General features: G+C 40.4%; 2 protein-coding genes across 2 annotated transcripts; one reads left to right on the forward strand and one right to left on the reverse strand.

Annotated features, from left to right (window-relative positions):
• Positions 1-305: 305 nt before the first annotated feature.
• flvcr1 (FLVCR choline and heme transporter 1) lies at positions 306-12,525 on the reverse strand. The gene is made up of 10 exons (XM_087852364.1): positions 11,531-12,525; positions 10,918-11,062; positions 9,997-10,137; positions 7,184-7,251; positions 5,030-5,133; positions 4,184-4,294; positions 2,609-2,714; positions 2,171-2,282; positions 1,971-2,038; positions 306-775 (listed from the first exon to the last, which is right to left on the reverse strand). The coding sequence occupies exons 1-10, from the start codon at positions 12,227-12,229 to the stop codon at positions 677-679; spliced, it is 1,653 nt and encodes a 550-aa protein (XP_087708490.1). The 5' UTR covers positions 12,230-12,525; the 3' UTR covers positions 306-676.
• On the forward strand, positions 11,560-15,610 carry spata45 (spermatogenesis associated 45). The gene is made up of 2 exons (XM_087852503.1): positions 11,560-14,518; positions 15,591-15,610. Exons 1-2 carry the CDS (start codon positions 14,239-14,241, stop codon positions 15,608-15,610), a joined length of 300 nt encoding a protein of 99 aa, XP_087708629.1. The 5' UTR covers positions 11,560-14,238.
• The last annotated feature ends 2 nt before the right edge of the window (positions 15,611-15,612 follow it).

The raw sequence follows: 15,612 nt of genomic DNA on the forward strand, positions 1-15,612 counted from the left end.
CACATGTTTCGTATTCTTTGCTGAAGCAGGTTTGAAACAGATTCCAGGAGTTAATCTGAGTCAAAGGACCTTTTGATTACTGCCATGTAAAAAAATGTAATAGATATTTACAGTGAGATTCACATCTAGAGTAGAGCATCAAAGAATAATTCAAGTAAACTCAGGAAATGGTGGCCTGACATCTGTGGCAGTATAAAACTGAACAGGATTGCTCTGTTCACTTTCTCTTGCAGTGTTACAGGAACCAGTGTCACAGTCGTCTGGGACTGGGGGTGGGGGGGGGGGGGGGGGGGGGGGGGGGGGGGGGTTACCAGCCAGTTTTCCTTCACTAACCAGCTAAGAGTGCCATCCTTTACCTACAGCAAAGTAAAGTGCAATGGAGTGTCTTCTGCATGTCAGTGTACAACAATCTTTCCAGGAGCTTTGAAAGGAGTCAGCCAGCTTGGTTACAACATTAACCAATCCCATCCATGAGACACCTGTCCTAAATCACCTGTAGATTGTGGCTGTCTTTAATTAGACCTGGCTCACGCCCGGCGCCTTCAACTTTCCAAGTTTTAAGGAGGAGATTTTTGGCAACAAAAAGCAGGTACTGCTGTAGGTATTTGATGCCAACTTGTTTCCCACGGGAGCAGGGAGATAGTCTCACTTGTTTGTGATTAGGTGACTTGGCAGGTCACAGTGAGGTTTCACGAGAAAAGCTGACTGAGGGCTCCATCTTGGCTCCATTGGATTTCTTTTCTGAAGGGCAGTCTCCAGGACAATCAGTCGTAAGCTGGGACACAAACAAGAAATCAAAATGAACTGCAATGTAATTAATCAGACTTGATGAACACAACTCTTTTTGGGCTTTTTCTAGTAACTGCCAAATAACCCACAAAAGAACAACTCCTGTGACTCTTGTAACTATAAGATATTTCCTTCTTTACATCTCTTCTCGTCATGGTTTTAGGATTTTCTGAGCTGTGGATTTCAGAAATGTGGCAATTCAGGGTTTTATCCAAATCCAGCATTACTCTTCATATAATTTATTATCTACTATTTGTAGATTTTGTGTGATTAAATCTCTGTTCTGATTGAAGCTGGCACAGTCTTGTGCTCTATTTAGCACCTACTAAAACGTTATTCTTAACACTGCCACCAGATGGCACCAATAAAAACATGCAGGCATTACTTGTGACCCCTGAAGCAAAGGAACAGTTGGACAAATTATTTTTGCTATTTTATTTTAGTTTTTGCATTTATTAAATTGTGGTAACCTCATAACCTACAAAAGATTGTGTGAACCATTTTTTTTAAAACTTCAAATGTGATAAAAGCAACGAAGGAGAGCCTGAATAAACTGAGGTCTCTAAAGGGCGCTTCAACTGTGACTCAGCAGGATGGTGGGAAGGTGGTCTATCAACTGAATGGAGAGTCCTTAAACAGATTTAAAGGCCTGGCTTGTCTAAAGGGATTTAAGCAAAATCATTAGAAACAACCAGCTGGCAGCAAGATAATGTGTGAAAGATAGGGTTTTAAAGCCTTGTCTGCTTAGAGGACAATTTGCAAGGCTAAATGCCAGAACAGAAACAAAAAGAGACTTAATGTTCAGGGAAAGTAGAGAAAGGTTCAAGAATCTGTCACCTCTGAAGGTCACATTAAAATATCACACAAAGAGACACTCAAACTAAATACAGTCAGCTGTACAGGACACAGAAAGCCAACAACATAATGTAAAAGAGATATTTTGAAAGGTGCCTGTGAATGGTTTCCATTTACTATCTTATTGCTACTTTTCTGCCATTACAATAAAAATATAATTTTTATTTTCTGTAAGCGTGTGAATTTACATTTGTTTGTTTCCAGATAAAGACTCTACTTTCAAGAGACAAAGAACTTTATTAGGTCAAATTTTATAATACTAATATTTTATTTTACTGTTTAGCTAAACTGTTTAATCTAGTTTAAACATTCCTGGAAGGACTTACCACTTGCAGGTGATTGCTGTCTGCTCCCATGTTCACATTGTGTCTTTTCAGTTCTGATTTGATTAAGGCTGAAAACAAAACATGGTAAAACATTAGAAATCTAATATTTCATTTACCATGCACTAATGAACACATAGTGACATCCATATAAGCCCCCCCCCCCGCCCACACACACACACACACACACACACACTGCTTACCTGTAAGAATTATTCCCAGGAAGATCCAGGCACAGAGAAAGAGATTTCCAGACAGTGGGCCATGGTCTGTGGTCAGTTTTCCCTGAATCAGAGTGAAAATAATCCCAAATATCTGCAAGATAAGTAAACACCCACATAGCATGTTAGCAACAATTGCTAATAAAGTACATTACATCCTTAAAAAACATTCCAGTCTCTGATCACTGGCAAAGTGATAAGAAGATGTGGAAAATTTGTAGCCAAAAGGTATAAAATGAAAAAGAATATTTAGCTTCTTTAAATAAATGTTTCAGATAGAAAAATGTTTTATTATTAGAGGAATCAAAAGCTGTTTGGAGAAAGAGCTCCAATCCTGTTTTCTTACTGCAGATGTGGCCCATAGTGTAAATAGAAGGCGCTCTTTAAGTATGAGAAAGTGTTGCACAGCTTCTGGAGTACCTGAGCAAAGGCATTGAGGAGTCCTGATGATGTTCCCTCAGACTCAGGGTAGGTGATCTCCACTCCAAACTCAAAGCCCAGTGGCAAGTAACCTGTCATGAAGAACCTGAAACACAGAAGTCACAGAAACGAGGTTTACAGTCAAAACAAAATCCAATGACCTGATCCACATAATGTGCAAGAATATGTATTTTCATTTGGTATTTACATGTAAACATCAACACTGTATCTCCCTAGGGCTGGGGTGTGTTTCAACAAAAAACACTGAAAGATGTGTGGCCTGCAAACAAGCTAATTTAACATACTAGCATCAGAAACAGAGCCTGCAAAATGAAAAGCAGCTGATCAGTTTGTAACTGAGATCTGTATGCTCAGTTTAAAAGGAAGCTAAAGCCTGATCTCTGTTGGTTTGTTTGTTGTTGTTATTAGATAATATAAGTATAATACTAAATATACTGTACACACACACACACACACACACACACACACACACACATACATATATATATATATATATATATATATATTAGGGGTGCAACGATACTCGTATCGATATTGAACCGTTCGATACAGTGCTTTCGGTTCGGTATGCATATGTATCGAACAATACAAAATCTTTTATTTATTTTATCAACTTTTCTTCTGACGACGCTGTCTGTGTTGAGAGCTCAGTGGATCTGCGTTCGACTACTCCGCCTAGGCTGCACTGTCAAGCGCAGATCCACTGAGCGCAGTGCAAGCTAGCAAGACAGAAGTTAAGCTCGTTGCAACATGGCAAATTGAATCTCCCCCACAATCATTCAGATCTGGCGTCTGGAACTATCTTGGTTTTCATGTTAAGTATGACCCTGATGGTAAGTGCGTCATGGACAAAAGTAAAACAGTATGTCGGATGTGCCACGCAATGCTCAATTGGTGGGAACTAGTGCGTTAGCGCAGTTAGCTTGTTAACGTGTTGACGCCATCCAGCCCCACGCACGGGGCGATCCGCGGTAACTTGTTAACGGAGATTTGCCGCGTTATGGCATTAATATCATTTTAATGAGATTAACAACAAGCACGCATGCTACAAACTTTACCCGAGTCATTTAGACAGCCATTAGCACATAATTCTCCTTATGGGGACCTGATATGTTTAATATGCTGCTGAGAATATGGACGGTCTGTGAGAATATAGCCCAGAAGAAGCGTATAGTATAGCTTTTATTTTGGAAAGAGCCATTTCTCTGTAATAAACTCTCTTTTCCAAAGATGAGTGATTTCTTGATCAGGTAGATTTACTTTTTTTATTTTGTTGTTTCAGCAACATTAAATTTAAAAACTGTACTTTTGAGTTAAAATATATATTTATAATTTTAATAATGACAAATTAAAAAGGCATGAACATTTTCTTTTGTATTGAAAAAATATCGAACCGTGACACCAAAGTATCAAACCGAACCGTGAATTTTGTGTATCGTTGCACCCCTAATATATATATATATATATATATATATATATATATATATATATATATATATATATATATATATATTTATTTATTTCTTGAATGCTTCTAAGAACAGCTGGACCTACCCCAGGACTCCAGCAGTGACAAAGACCAAGTGGATGTTTTTGAGGTCCAGAGTGAAGGTGAAGACCAACATGCCCACAAACGACAGGATGTACACAATCAGTGTGGTGATCCTGTGAAAAAGCAACAGCATTACCAACAACACAACACATTACCACTCTTTGTGTCAGACATATGAAACAACTCTGATATCCCTCTATATGATCAAAAGTATGCAGCCTGGTCTTAGCTGTCATGAAGGGGAATCTTACTGCTACAGTTCACAATAATATTTTAGTAATGGTATGTCAGCTCTCTGGGGAGGGCCTTTCCTGTCTCAACCTTAAAATGCTCCCTCCATTGGTTCAGAGCCTGTTCTCAAACACATTCAAAAGTGCTGAATGTGAAATAGATCTTATCATTCAAGCAAATGCTGCTGTGGCAGTGTCCAGTGAGCCATGGAGGCTGCCATAGCATGCCATAGCGGTTATTATACACTGCAGTGGTTATTATACACTGCAGTGTATAATAACCACTGAAAAACACTTTTCACTTTTCAGCAATAAGTCTCAGTTGTTCTTAAATCAATCAACCTTTTGTAATATCCCTCAGAAACACACGGGCACAGCTCCTTGGTTTAACAGTCTTACTTCAGTGTCCTTTGGCAGACCAAAGGTAATGTCTTTGTTATTAGGAAGTCTTTCTGCCTTTAATGGATCACCGTTCTTAAAGATGCAAGGTGCAAAATACACTAATAATTCTGCCATCCAGAAACCATCCTGCAGGCTGATGGGTCATATTTTTGACACCAACCTATAATATAAACTATATCTATAGCTTGTATACATAAGTGTGTAAGTGTCGCTTACTTGTACAACTTTGTGCGGTCCAGCCAAAGGCCACAGAGGATAGATCCAACCATCCCAGCAACAACCAAAGTCAAACCGATTCTACCAGCATTCAACTCCTGGTTCTGAGGAGAGGAGAGGAGAGGAAAGGAAAGGAAAGGAAAGGAAAGGAGAGGTTACACTAAGAGCCACAGTGCAGACAGCTGATTCAAAGGCATTAGCCTCCGTTTAAACTGAGCATACAGTATCTCAGTTGCAGGTGGAGATTAAAAAAAAGTCACATGTTTTGTCAGTATGGTGGCTGTTAATTGGAGGGGGGTCAGAGGTTTAAAATGCTTCTGGTGGGAGAAGGCTGCAAAGTCATCTAACAGTTTAGGCAAGAGACGGAGAGTTTTATAAGGTCATGTAAGGTTGAGGGTGTGTGTGTGTGTGTGTGTGTGTGTGTGTGTGTGTGTGTGTGTGTTTGTATTGCTGAGACAAGCAGCAGCTGAATGAGCATCAGCTTTTCCATCACTCAGTGTGTGTACAGTGTCTGATGGCGACAGAGAAAGAAAGACATGAGTCTTTCAAAGTGACTGAATCAGCCCACTCTCTGTTGATTTAGCTTTGTGTGTGTGTGTGTGTGTGTGTGTGTGTGTGTGCGTGTGTGTGTGTGTGTGTGTGTGTGTGTGTGTTATGGTGGGATGCAGGCATGCATGAAAGCAGCTAATGAACTCAGAGCCACAGACAATAACCTCGTGTCTCATCGCAGCCGTCACAAGTTGCTCTGTTCTTTGCTTTCTCAATAACCTCTCTGTATATTTCTCCCTCTCAGCCTCTCCATCCACTCTGCAGTTTCCTAACACCTGTTTTATCTACATTTTACATTCACCAGAGTAACATAAATGACACAAACATGGTTTACAGTGGTCGAAGTGGAGCAGCTGGTACACATATGTGCTGACAGAGTAACACTTTTCCACTATGACGACAGTATTTTACCCACGTTGTGTCCACACTCATGTTCTTTTCATCATAACCTTTAAGAACATGAGGGTCAAATCAAAGACAAACAGTGAACTGAAGGCTTCACTTTGCCCTTTGGTTCAAAATACAGTACACACAGAACTGCAGCTGCTGATATTAAAGTGCAATCAGATGGTTTTACGTGTAATTTAAGTGTTAAGTGTTTTTTTATGCTTAAAGAGTCTATTGAGTTCTGTGTTGTAGAGGTTGGAAATCGGTATATATATTAGACACTTGTATGCAAGGAGGAGAGATGTTTAGCTTTGTTGACTGTCACCAGTTATTGTTTGGGTTATTTTTAAAAGCATTTATGTCTCACATTCATGACTCCCCAGCTTCGGTCTCTAGGTGGCTTTTACTTTGTTTCTTGAAGTCTCAACAGCATCAAAACAAAAACAGATGCATCACAGTTATTAGCCTAAGTAAAAAAGCCAGATAAACATGAATAAAGTTAGTAGGTTGTGTGGTATTACTTAACATCTTGCCATATAAGAAAACGGAGTTATCTTACCAATAAGTAAGTAAGCATATTGATTGCAAGTTTCCAGCGCTTTTACCAAACGAAAGAGCTTATTAACATCAAAAGTATTACAATAAGTAAGATGGAAATTTCAAACCAGTGGGTTTTCCAGAATTATTGGGCTTGAACTTGTGCAAACATCAAAATGTTTGATGTTTGCACAAGATCGTTTGCACAAGATTTATTAGTATGTTTATTAGTATATCAAACTAGTGAGCAATCCATTGACCAGTTTAATGACACCAGAACCAACCAACCTGATCAAAATGACAAAACTATGTGAATATCGTCATGAGCTAAGAGCTCAGAATAACAATTACTATGTTAATTATTAATAACAACCTCTTCAGAATCAAATCAACTTGATTGTGATGAGTGTTTGTAGTCATGGATGTCTGCTACATTACTGTACTGTAATGTGTAACAGCGGTTAGCACTAACTGCCTCACATGCTCTGTGGGGCCTCTCTGTGTGGAGTCTGTTTGTTCTCCCTGTTCCTGCTTTGGTTTGCCTCCGGGTGCTATGGATTACTCCCAGTCCCAAAATATGCATGTTATGTTAACTGGCATTTCTAAAATGACCCCGTGATACTCATAACTTCTCCAGAGTCATCTTGCCCAGTCTCAGCTGGGACGGATGGATGATTTTACCTCATAGCAGGTCATGATCATCTGGTTGAGAAGTGTTGAGACAGAGTAGAAGGAGCCAGTCATTATGCCTGCAGACAGACAGCAAAGGCAAAGGTGAGCACAGTTTTCCTTTAGCTTAAAATAGAAATCATCCATGAGGATTATGACTGAGCTAGAATTGGATGTTTATAATTATAAATAATATCTAATAAGTATAATTCTGAATGCAAACACTCAAAGCAGACATTAAAATAAGAACCAAACAGTAAAAGTAGCATTAGTAGTAGTGATGTACTGTAAATAGATGTTATAGCTCTTCTTTCATTGAACCTCTGAGACCCCAAAAAAAGTTTTTGATATTTAATTTTTTTTATATAATATAAGTATTGTGGTTGAAAGAAATATGTGACAGTAAAATAAAAAAAAAAATAAAAAAATTAGTTCTATGTAAAGGACATCTGGTCTTGCTTGACTGCAGAATGGTATAATGTAATGATATCGTTTTCATTTTTGTGTGGATTCCTGGTACAAAGTATTTTTATTTCATGGACATCAACAGTTAGGTGAAGGTAACATGTCTGAAGACTAAAACATGATTTTAACAAAGAAGTTTTAGCTTAAACTTCGTTCTGCACACCTAATTATCACTAGGGTTGTTAGGTCATATCTCCCACTAATCATGTGTGACATGACAGAGTGATATGAGTGACGCAGAAAGGATTTCACTCAGAATTATGAAAGGGGACTCAGACTTAGTGCTGTCAGGAGACGAGGTAGAGAAGGGCCAGACAGCAAAACAGGAAAGCTCAGAGGAGGGAATACTAACTTTTGAGGAAATGACTATACCTGAAGTTTATTACTGATATGAAGTGTTGTGTATGTTAGGCTGAAGTTGTGGGATTTGGTTTCTCTGGCACAAAGTGGAGAACAGGACATCTCCTCAGCTACTGATGTAGCACTGATGTAGTCCTGTTGCAGTCTGTTTAAGAGAGGTCTCACCTGCCAGAGGGCATTAGAGCCAACCTTTAATGTACTTTTAGCAAATGTATTACTAATGATAGAAATCAAAAAAAGTTTTTAATGTAAGCTAAATTTTAGCTCATTATGCATTCTACATTTATGTGTGTGTGTGTGTGTGTGCGTGTGCGTGTGTGTGTGTGTGTGTCTGTACACATTGTAATCCCAAAAAGCTTTAAAGCCCTGGGTTACAAATTGCTTCTTACCCATAACGGTGCTGTCACTTTTTCTCTGCTCAGGCTCCGCAATAACTTGTACAGCCTCCTCTGCACTTTCACCATCTTGCTCTAATCCATACCCTCCTCCACCTCGTCTCCTGACTACAATAGGTCTGATTCTCCTTCTACAATTCTGAGCAAAATCCTTTCTACCTCACCCTTCCCTCAGCTTCCTGAAGGAGGGACGTAGGTTGACACCAAGAGTTAGCAAGTCAGTTACTCCACGTCTAGTGCCAAGGACACGGAATAAAAGGTTTGTTTTAAAAGGGTAAAACTGATGTATATTTCTGAAATCCTACTAAACTTAATTAAGGCACCCCATATCGAAGAAACAATCGGATATGATTTTAGAAAATATGTGATCTGTTAGCCTAACTCTCAGATAGGATACATCACTACAAAGCCCACAATGTCCTCTTGCCAGTGCAGTAGGACTCATGTAGGGTGCACAATTTGTGCTTGATGCAGAGGCCTCAGACTGATTTCACTTACAGAGCACAAGAATGAATTGCTGCGACTTTAGAAGTTAATGTTTATTTGATGGAAAATTACTAAATGCACAGCTCTGTTTGTCTGCATTGAAATTACTTCCAGTGTGTGTGTGTGTGTGTGTGTGTGTGTGTTAGATTAGATTAGCCTTTATTGTCTCCTTTAGGGGAAAACTGTCTTGGACAAATGAGGAAAACACGTCATGTAAAATAACACACAAGTACAAGCACTGATTTATAATTTCACCTGTTACTATTAAAGAATTTGATTAAGAAAGGCACTGAAACATTTTTATCTATTTATGAAAATTCTATCTATTTAAAAGGTACAGTTTGATACCCTGTACCTTTTTCTTGAGGGTTTCAACTCATACTCTTTATAAAGGATGTGATTTATACCCTCAGTGATTTTCAGACAGTGTTTTATTAATGACTCTTCAAATATCACCTGGAGAGAAGATGAAGTGAGCATCCCAGTTATCATTAGCATATCCAGTTATTATTATTTAAGCGTCCCAGTGCCGCTCTCTTTAGAACAAATTGCCCCAAGCATCTTGAAATTTACACACTAGCAAAAAAAGGTTATGAAATTCAACCTTGGTGCCACAGTGTTTGTTTAATGGAGCTTATCAAAGGTGAGACAGCGGTCAGCTGTTTTCTAAGAATGCAGAAACAGAGGTGTGCGTAGAGGAGTAGTTTTAGCATAAAAAGAAAGCATACCAAATGAAAGAAAATATGTGTAGCAGTACTATGGGTAATGCTGCTATCTGGAGTAACTTTATAGTGATAAGGTTGTGACATTGTAATGATAATCTGTATAGGTGATAATGGTGGGTGAGAAGAAGTTGCTACTATTCATCATGATGATAATAGTATAGGCCGTAAGTCAGGATAACATAGGTAATAATCGTAGTATTATGCAATCTTTACTGGACTCCTGCTTCATATCATATCAAATAATTGTAGGAAATATCAGGGCTGAATATGCTGAGTGTGGCCAGGGTTTGTTTTGACTAATGGTAATGTATTAGATCTGCTGACCTGAAAGAGTCTCCAAAATGTTACCAAAAATAAAGACAAACAATGTAAAAGTCAGGTGTTTTACACTTGCCATAGGTGATGAGGAGCAGGACAAAGGCTTTATTCTTCACCAGGTTGAGGATGGACTGTTTGTAAGAGTAATCTTCAGGAGGGGAGTCTGGTAAGACAGCCTGTGCTTGACTGGGAGGGAGAGGAGGTCTGTCTTTTATGACTGTGGAAAAGGCAGAAACAATGAAGTGATGGACCTTTTATGTGAGAAGAAAATCAATCAGAGCCTCTGTGAGCATACAAGAACCAGAAAAGGTAGGAAATTATTGATATGTGGTATCAAATGTAAATAATACACATCTGCATACATACAGCCCACATTTTGAATTATAAACTATTTATTTAGATTATTTTTGACTCGATTCAAATATGAGGTTAAATCAGAGATTTGTTATAGAGTCTGAGGTAGTTTCAGGAAGTCAGCTGCCTCAGCAGTTTGAAATGACTGAACTCCTGCCAAAACCAGGAGTTCCTGAAATTACTGCAATGGAACTCTAATAATATGTCAACTCTTGATTGGCTCGTTTTAAACCAGCTGCAGTTTCAACACTGTGTGTTTACATACGGTGTCATAGCTATTTAAAGACACCTACTATTAACCCCACTTTACAGAATGATGCAGAATCTTAATCTCAAACCCAATTCATGATCCTGAACTGGATGCTTAGTGTTTTTTAGGATATTTACAATAATCTTAGTCTCAAGAAGACAACCTGGCCCTTAGATGCGCAAAAGCATACTTGCACACCTGTGTACCTGGAAGCAGAGGTGTGCCAGTGTTCTTTGTACCTGCAGGCCTCTGTACACATGTACACAACAGAACACAACAGTCTGAGTCTGAGCACCACTCCCTGGCAACTGAAACATTTGGCAGTACCAAGACAACGTATGCTGCTTTGCATAATGTAAGCCAGCGTGCGACTGTGTGATATTAAATGTGTACCTATCACTGCGAGGACGAAGAGGACTGTGGAGACGGCAGCTGTACCGTAGAACATAATCATGATGTTGTGACCTGTGAGTTCAACATTATCAGGGGTGTTAGGAACCAAAACAGGAGGCAACAAGAAGCCAATGGCTGTCCCCAACTACAAACAAAAGGCACAGGAAGAGAGAGAAGAAGAGATTATTTACTTACACAAATATTACTATTGCTAAACTGAGCATATAAAGAACTGATAATCTGGTGATGATAGTGTTGTCCATTAGTTGGCTGTGGCTAAGGAATTATTTTTCATCTACTATAGGCCTATTCTTAGGTTTTATTAGTCCTAGTATGCTCCACTGGTCCCTATAGTTTTTATAATTTTTCTATTTCTAGTAATGAAAATGTTGGAATTTAAACTATTCGTTCGTGGATACAATAATTTTTGAGGGGTCAATAATTGTCAGTGAATTCTTGGCTGTTATTATAGTATTTGTTGTTCATTTGCTGTAAAAACTGTGAATGATCACTAAAATAGAATCACGTCTCTCTTCCCCCCTGACTCGGTCTGCTCACTAAACTCCACACAAACCTAACCTATCAATAATCTGTGACACGCGCACGCGCTGACCTGGTTTCCGAGCACTGCCGTGGCGCACGCAGTGGAAACCTCTCGGGGTCCGAACCACACCGAAGCCACGCGGGAAGGCAGGCCGAGGATGAACACCTGCGCCACGGAGCAGATGACCTGCGCGGTGACGGTGACTGGGAACAGCTGGGGGTTCACGCTCGCGCATTTCAACCAGGCGCCGGCGCAGTTGAGGCCGGCGCCCAGCAGGGCCGTTAAGCGCAGACCCTTTCGGTCCAGCAGCCAGGTGGCGGGGAAGATGAGCGGCACGTAGGCCACCATGTAGACGATGGAGAGCCAGTCCACCTTGTCGTTGGTCACCCCGTAGTACTGCGTGAACACGTTGGTGATAATGCTGTACTGGATCCACTGGAAGGCGTTCACGAGGGAGTACAGGCTGAAAACGGCCAGCACGGCGAACCGGCGGGCGTACACCCTGGTCTCCAGCCTTTTCTCTTCCTCCTCCTCGCCTTCTCCTCCTCCTCCTCCGTTGGGTAGCATCACCTCTCTTTCATCGGGCGGAGCTTCCTTGTCCTCCTCCAGCTCCTGCGCGTGCTTTGAGCCTGTCTCCCCGGCCCCGCCCGCGTGCACCGCTTCGTTTGGCCGTTCCTCGTCCTCTGGCTCCTGCCTGCCGACCGTGATGTCGTCAGGTGCGCCGGTACCGGCGCGCAGATGCTCCTGCACGAGCTCACCGGCGACCATGATGCGTGTTCGCAGCCTTTTGCTCTTTTTGCGCGATGCTGAGTCCAGAGATGATCGACTGAGGCGAGCTGAGCAGGAAACAGAGTGGTTTCCTCATTTGGTTACCGGTGAAAAAGAAGGCTGAGCTGCAGATGACTGAAATATGAACAACTGCTGACTACACATCCCTAAATATGAAAATACTCGAACACTCAACACTCCTTAGAAAACAATACCGGGCTTCTGTCAAACAGCGTGCTGCTCCCGGTCTGACACACTTGATTCTCTCTCTCTCTCTCTCTCCCTGTCTGGTGGTTTCAATACGTCTCTCTACTTTTTAAGCCGACTCTGACACAAAGCCTTTCGATAGCGATGAGCCAATAGCAGAGCAGCATGAGCTTGTAGTATCTAGTAGTGCTGCCTGTCTGGGCGTATGTGTGAATGGTAACCGTGGAAGCTCTGATGCGACACGTAAAGAAAATTCTATGCTAGGAAGTCAAAACGAGTCAGTTTCGTTACTAAATCACCTTCTCTTTAATCTGCTTTCTAATACCAAAAAAGTAACGCGAGATCATTTAAATGTTGGTGGATGTTAGACTGGTTCTAATTTCTACCAAATTAGATGAGTGAGTTATTTTCATATGTGATCTGTGCTTCTTGTGAGATCTCTCGGTACCATAGTCAGTGGTTCCTAGAAACACGGCCTTAAACTGTCAGACTACTCTCCCATGGAAACAGCTCAGTTTGGGAGCAATAGACACACCCTCTACTTTTAGAGCCCTGCTTTAAACAAAGTAGAGGCTGCTTTGTTTAAAGCAGGGCTGGAGTAGGCATGTTTGACTCACCTGATATTTATGCTGTTGTATGCCCAGGGTGCTGGGAGACTTCCCATGATGCACTGAGCATTTCCTTCTTTTTCTTTTTACTCCTGCTGCTAATATGCCACTACTGTATGCAACTAATGTTTGGCCACTCTCTCGTGGATTTTATGTTTTATCTACACTCCTCTTTCTTTGGTAACAACAGATGGTTGTGCCTCCCTGAGCCTATGGGAGACTTTGATAAAACAGTGTTCTTCATCACCACAGTCGCCAAGCCCTACCTTAATGGGGATTATCAGATTGCAGGGGTTCTTCCTCTAATACTGTAAATGGTATACAAGTAAAGATGAACAGAACTGATTGAAAAAATATAAAACTAATCAGTATAATCAAAAACCAATCAGTGTTCCTTTAGTCTGTAGCTACGCTGCCTGTTCCATATACTCAAAGTAGCCTGTCCATATGCTGAGCATTATCTGCTTTAATCCTAGTGTGACCCAGTGAGACTGGATGCCGCAGCAAGTCTGATCCTACAGGTGATTCACACCTACAGTAAAATCTACACGCATCTGATCTCTTTACTGGACTTTAAAATGCAAAGCAAGCAACATTTCACAGCCCTTTCTGTGTTTCTTTTCCAATGACAATGGCAGTGCAGTGTTGTTTGACTTCACTGAACAATGTGTAAATATTCAGCTTGCAATCATTTATAAATCTCCAGCTTCTAAATATCCCAATTATTATTATTAGGTCCTTTCTCAGTGGGCTCAATCAAACTTCTGTCCACTCCGGACGTCACAACTACATTAATTATACACAGTGGTTGGTTTTATTTATTTTGTTTTTATGCAGCTGGCTTTACAGGTTCTGCAGACTGTAGAATACCTGAGGTTGAATCTCGTACAAGGCTTGTTTTCTCATATGTCAGTGTTTTGTGAAAGCCTGACAACTAAAGAATAAAACAAAACCAAAGGAAACTAAGATCACACCTCGACTAAATTTGAAATTTAATATCTGATGTGGGATTCTTACTCCACATTCTAGTAATCTCGGGGCGAGGGATGTTCTACTTTTGCTCGCAGAGTGGCTCATCTCCCTTATCCGGTTTCTTGTTGCCCAGGTAACAAGTGTATTCTCACAGCTTACCTTTGGATAATTTATGAAAGGAAATCTAGTCCACATTAATACTTCCTACAAAGATAAAAAGTAATGTCCGGGTATGAGGATCGGGCTCTGCTGGAGCTGAATCAGAGCAGGGAGACGTGGTGTCAGGTGGAGATGAACCCCCGGCAGGGCTGGGAGAGATCACAGAGGAGACATTACCGGAGTCACTTGAAGAGCAGCTCGGTTCTCCTTACAGCTCTGACCGGCGGACCGCAGCGCAGAGAAGCCTGCACCCAGCGGCCTGCCCCCGTCAAGCTCCCGGAGAGAAGGCACTTCGAGGAGGGCTGTAAGAAGGCTTCTCTGAAGATTTTACAGAAATATTTCTGTAGATCTGATATGGATACGAGAAACTGTGTGTCTGTCCCAAATACTTTAAAGATATTAATATTTAATTAGGTAATTAAATTCTAAAAGGCTGAAAGATTCAATATTTTAAAACTACAGCAAACCTGTATCCACAGTTATTTAGTTTATCAAAGAATCCGACTTTCCAGATATTCCAATTTCCCGTATTACATTATTAAGGATGAAATTTGTTTAGTACCTTCATTTGCTCCACAGTACAGCGAAACGAAATGTCAGTGATGAGAGATAGTTTGCACACATGCCATTACATTAGGACCCTACAGGTCACCTGTTTTATGACTGCTGTTGTCAAACATGTGGCCCACATGTTTTTGCTGACAGACCCAGCATCAGTAGGTCCTTTCCACCTCATTGGATGGTTTTGCAGAAAAGGAGAGCATGGCTGTTTAACGTGCTAAATCTGAGCCTCAAACCTGAATCATGGTCAGTTTCCCAGCCTTCTCATTAAAATACTTTACCCACAACGTGTCATACAACACCTTACTAATCCACTTACACCTAGGAGCCACGATGATGCCTTTCTCTAACAGTAGACGGAAAAAGTAAAAAATGAGGCGTATTATTATTAGTTTGATGTTAAAAAATTGATGCAGTGGTCTTACCAGTCCAGTCTACTTAAGGTTAAATTGATGGTATGTAGCCCACAAAGTAAAATGAGTTTCACATCACTTACCCAGGCAATCATCTAATGCAAATTTACCACTTTTACTGTAGTTAATCGGCTTAAAGTTTAAAATCTGTAGTGCACCACTTAATTTCTGCATGTCTTGATCAGGCTGACATAAACATATTTATCAAAAACACGAGGTGGAACTATGCTGTATCAATGATTTATGAAGGAAAACAAAACTGATGCTATTCTTCTTGCTTTTATTTAACTGAAATTCTACTTAAGTATTGTTTTGTTAATGTTCAATAGAACTTGTTTGAAAAACAAGTTTGAGAACAGCCGTATTATTTGATTTTCTATAAAGTGATCAAAAAGAAAATGAGCAGCTGTTGACTCCTGAGATCTGTCTCTTCTCTTCCAGATAAAACTCACCTGGTCTAGAG

This window comes from Neolamprologus brichardi, chromosome 15, assembly GCF_056152115.1.
Source record: "Neolamprologus brichardi isolate AB-2024 chromosome 15, ASM5615211v1, whole genome shotgun sequence".
NCBI lineage: Eukaryota > Metazoa > Chordata > Actinopteri > Cichliformes > Cichlidae > Neolamprologus > Neolamprologus brichardi.

Coding starts and splice junctions, on each gene's coding strand:
- flvcr1 (XM_087852364.1), bottom strand. CDS start 12,229: ATGGTCGCCGGTGAGCTCGTGCAGGAGCATCTGCGCGCCGGTACCGGC. Junction 7,252..9,996: donor CCTGCTCCTCATCACCTATG/GCAAGTGTAAAA, acceptor GTCTGTCTGCAG/GCATAATGACTGGCTCCTTC. Junction 2,715..4,183: donor GTCACTGCTGGAGTCCTGGG/GTAGGTCCAGCT, acceptor TCTGTGTTTCAG/GTTCTTCATGACAGGTTACT.
- spata45 (XM_087852503.1), top strand. CDS start 14,239: ATGTCCGGGTATGAGGATCGGGCTCTGCTGGAGCTGAATCAGAGCAGG. Junction 14,519..15,590: donor GATTTTACAGAAATATTTCT/GTAGATCTGATA, acceptor CTTCTCTTCCAG/ATAAAACTCACCTGGTCTAG.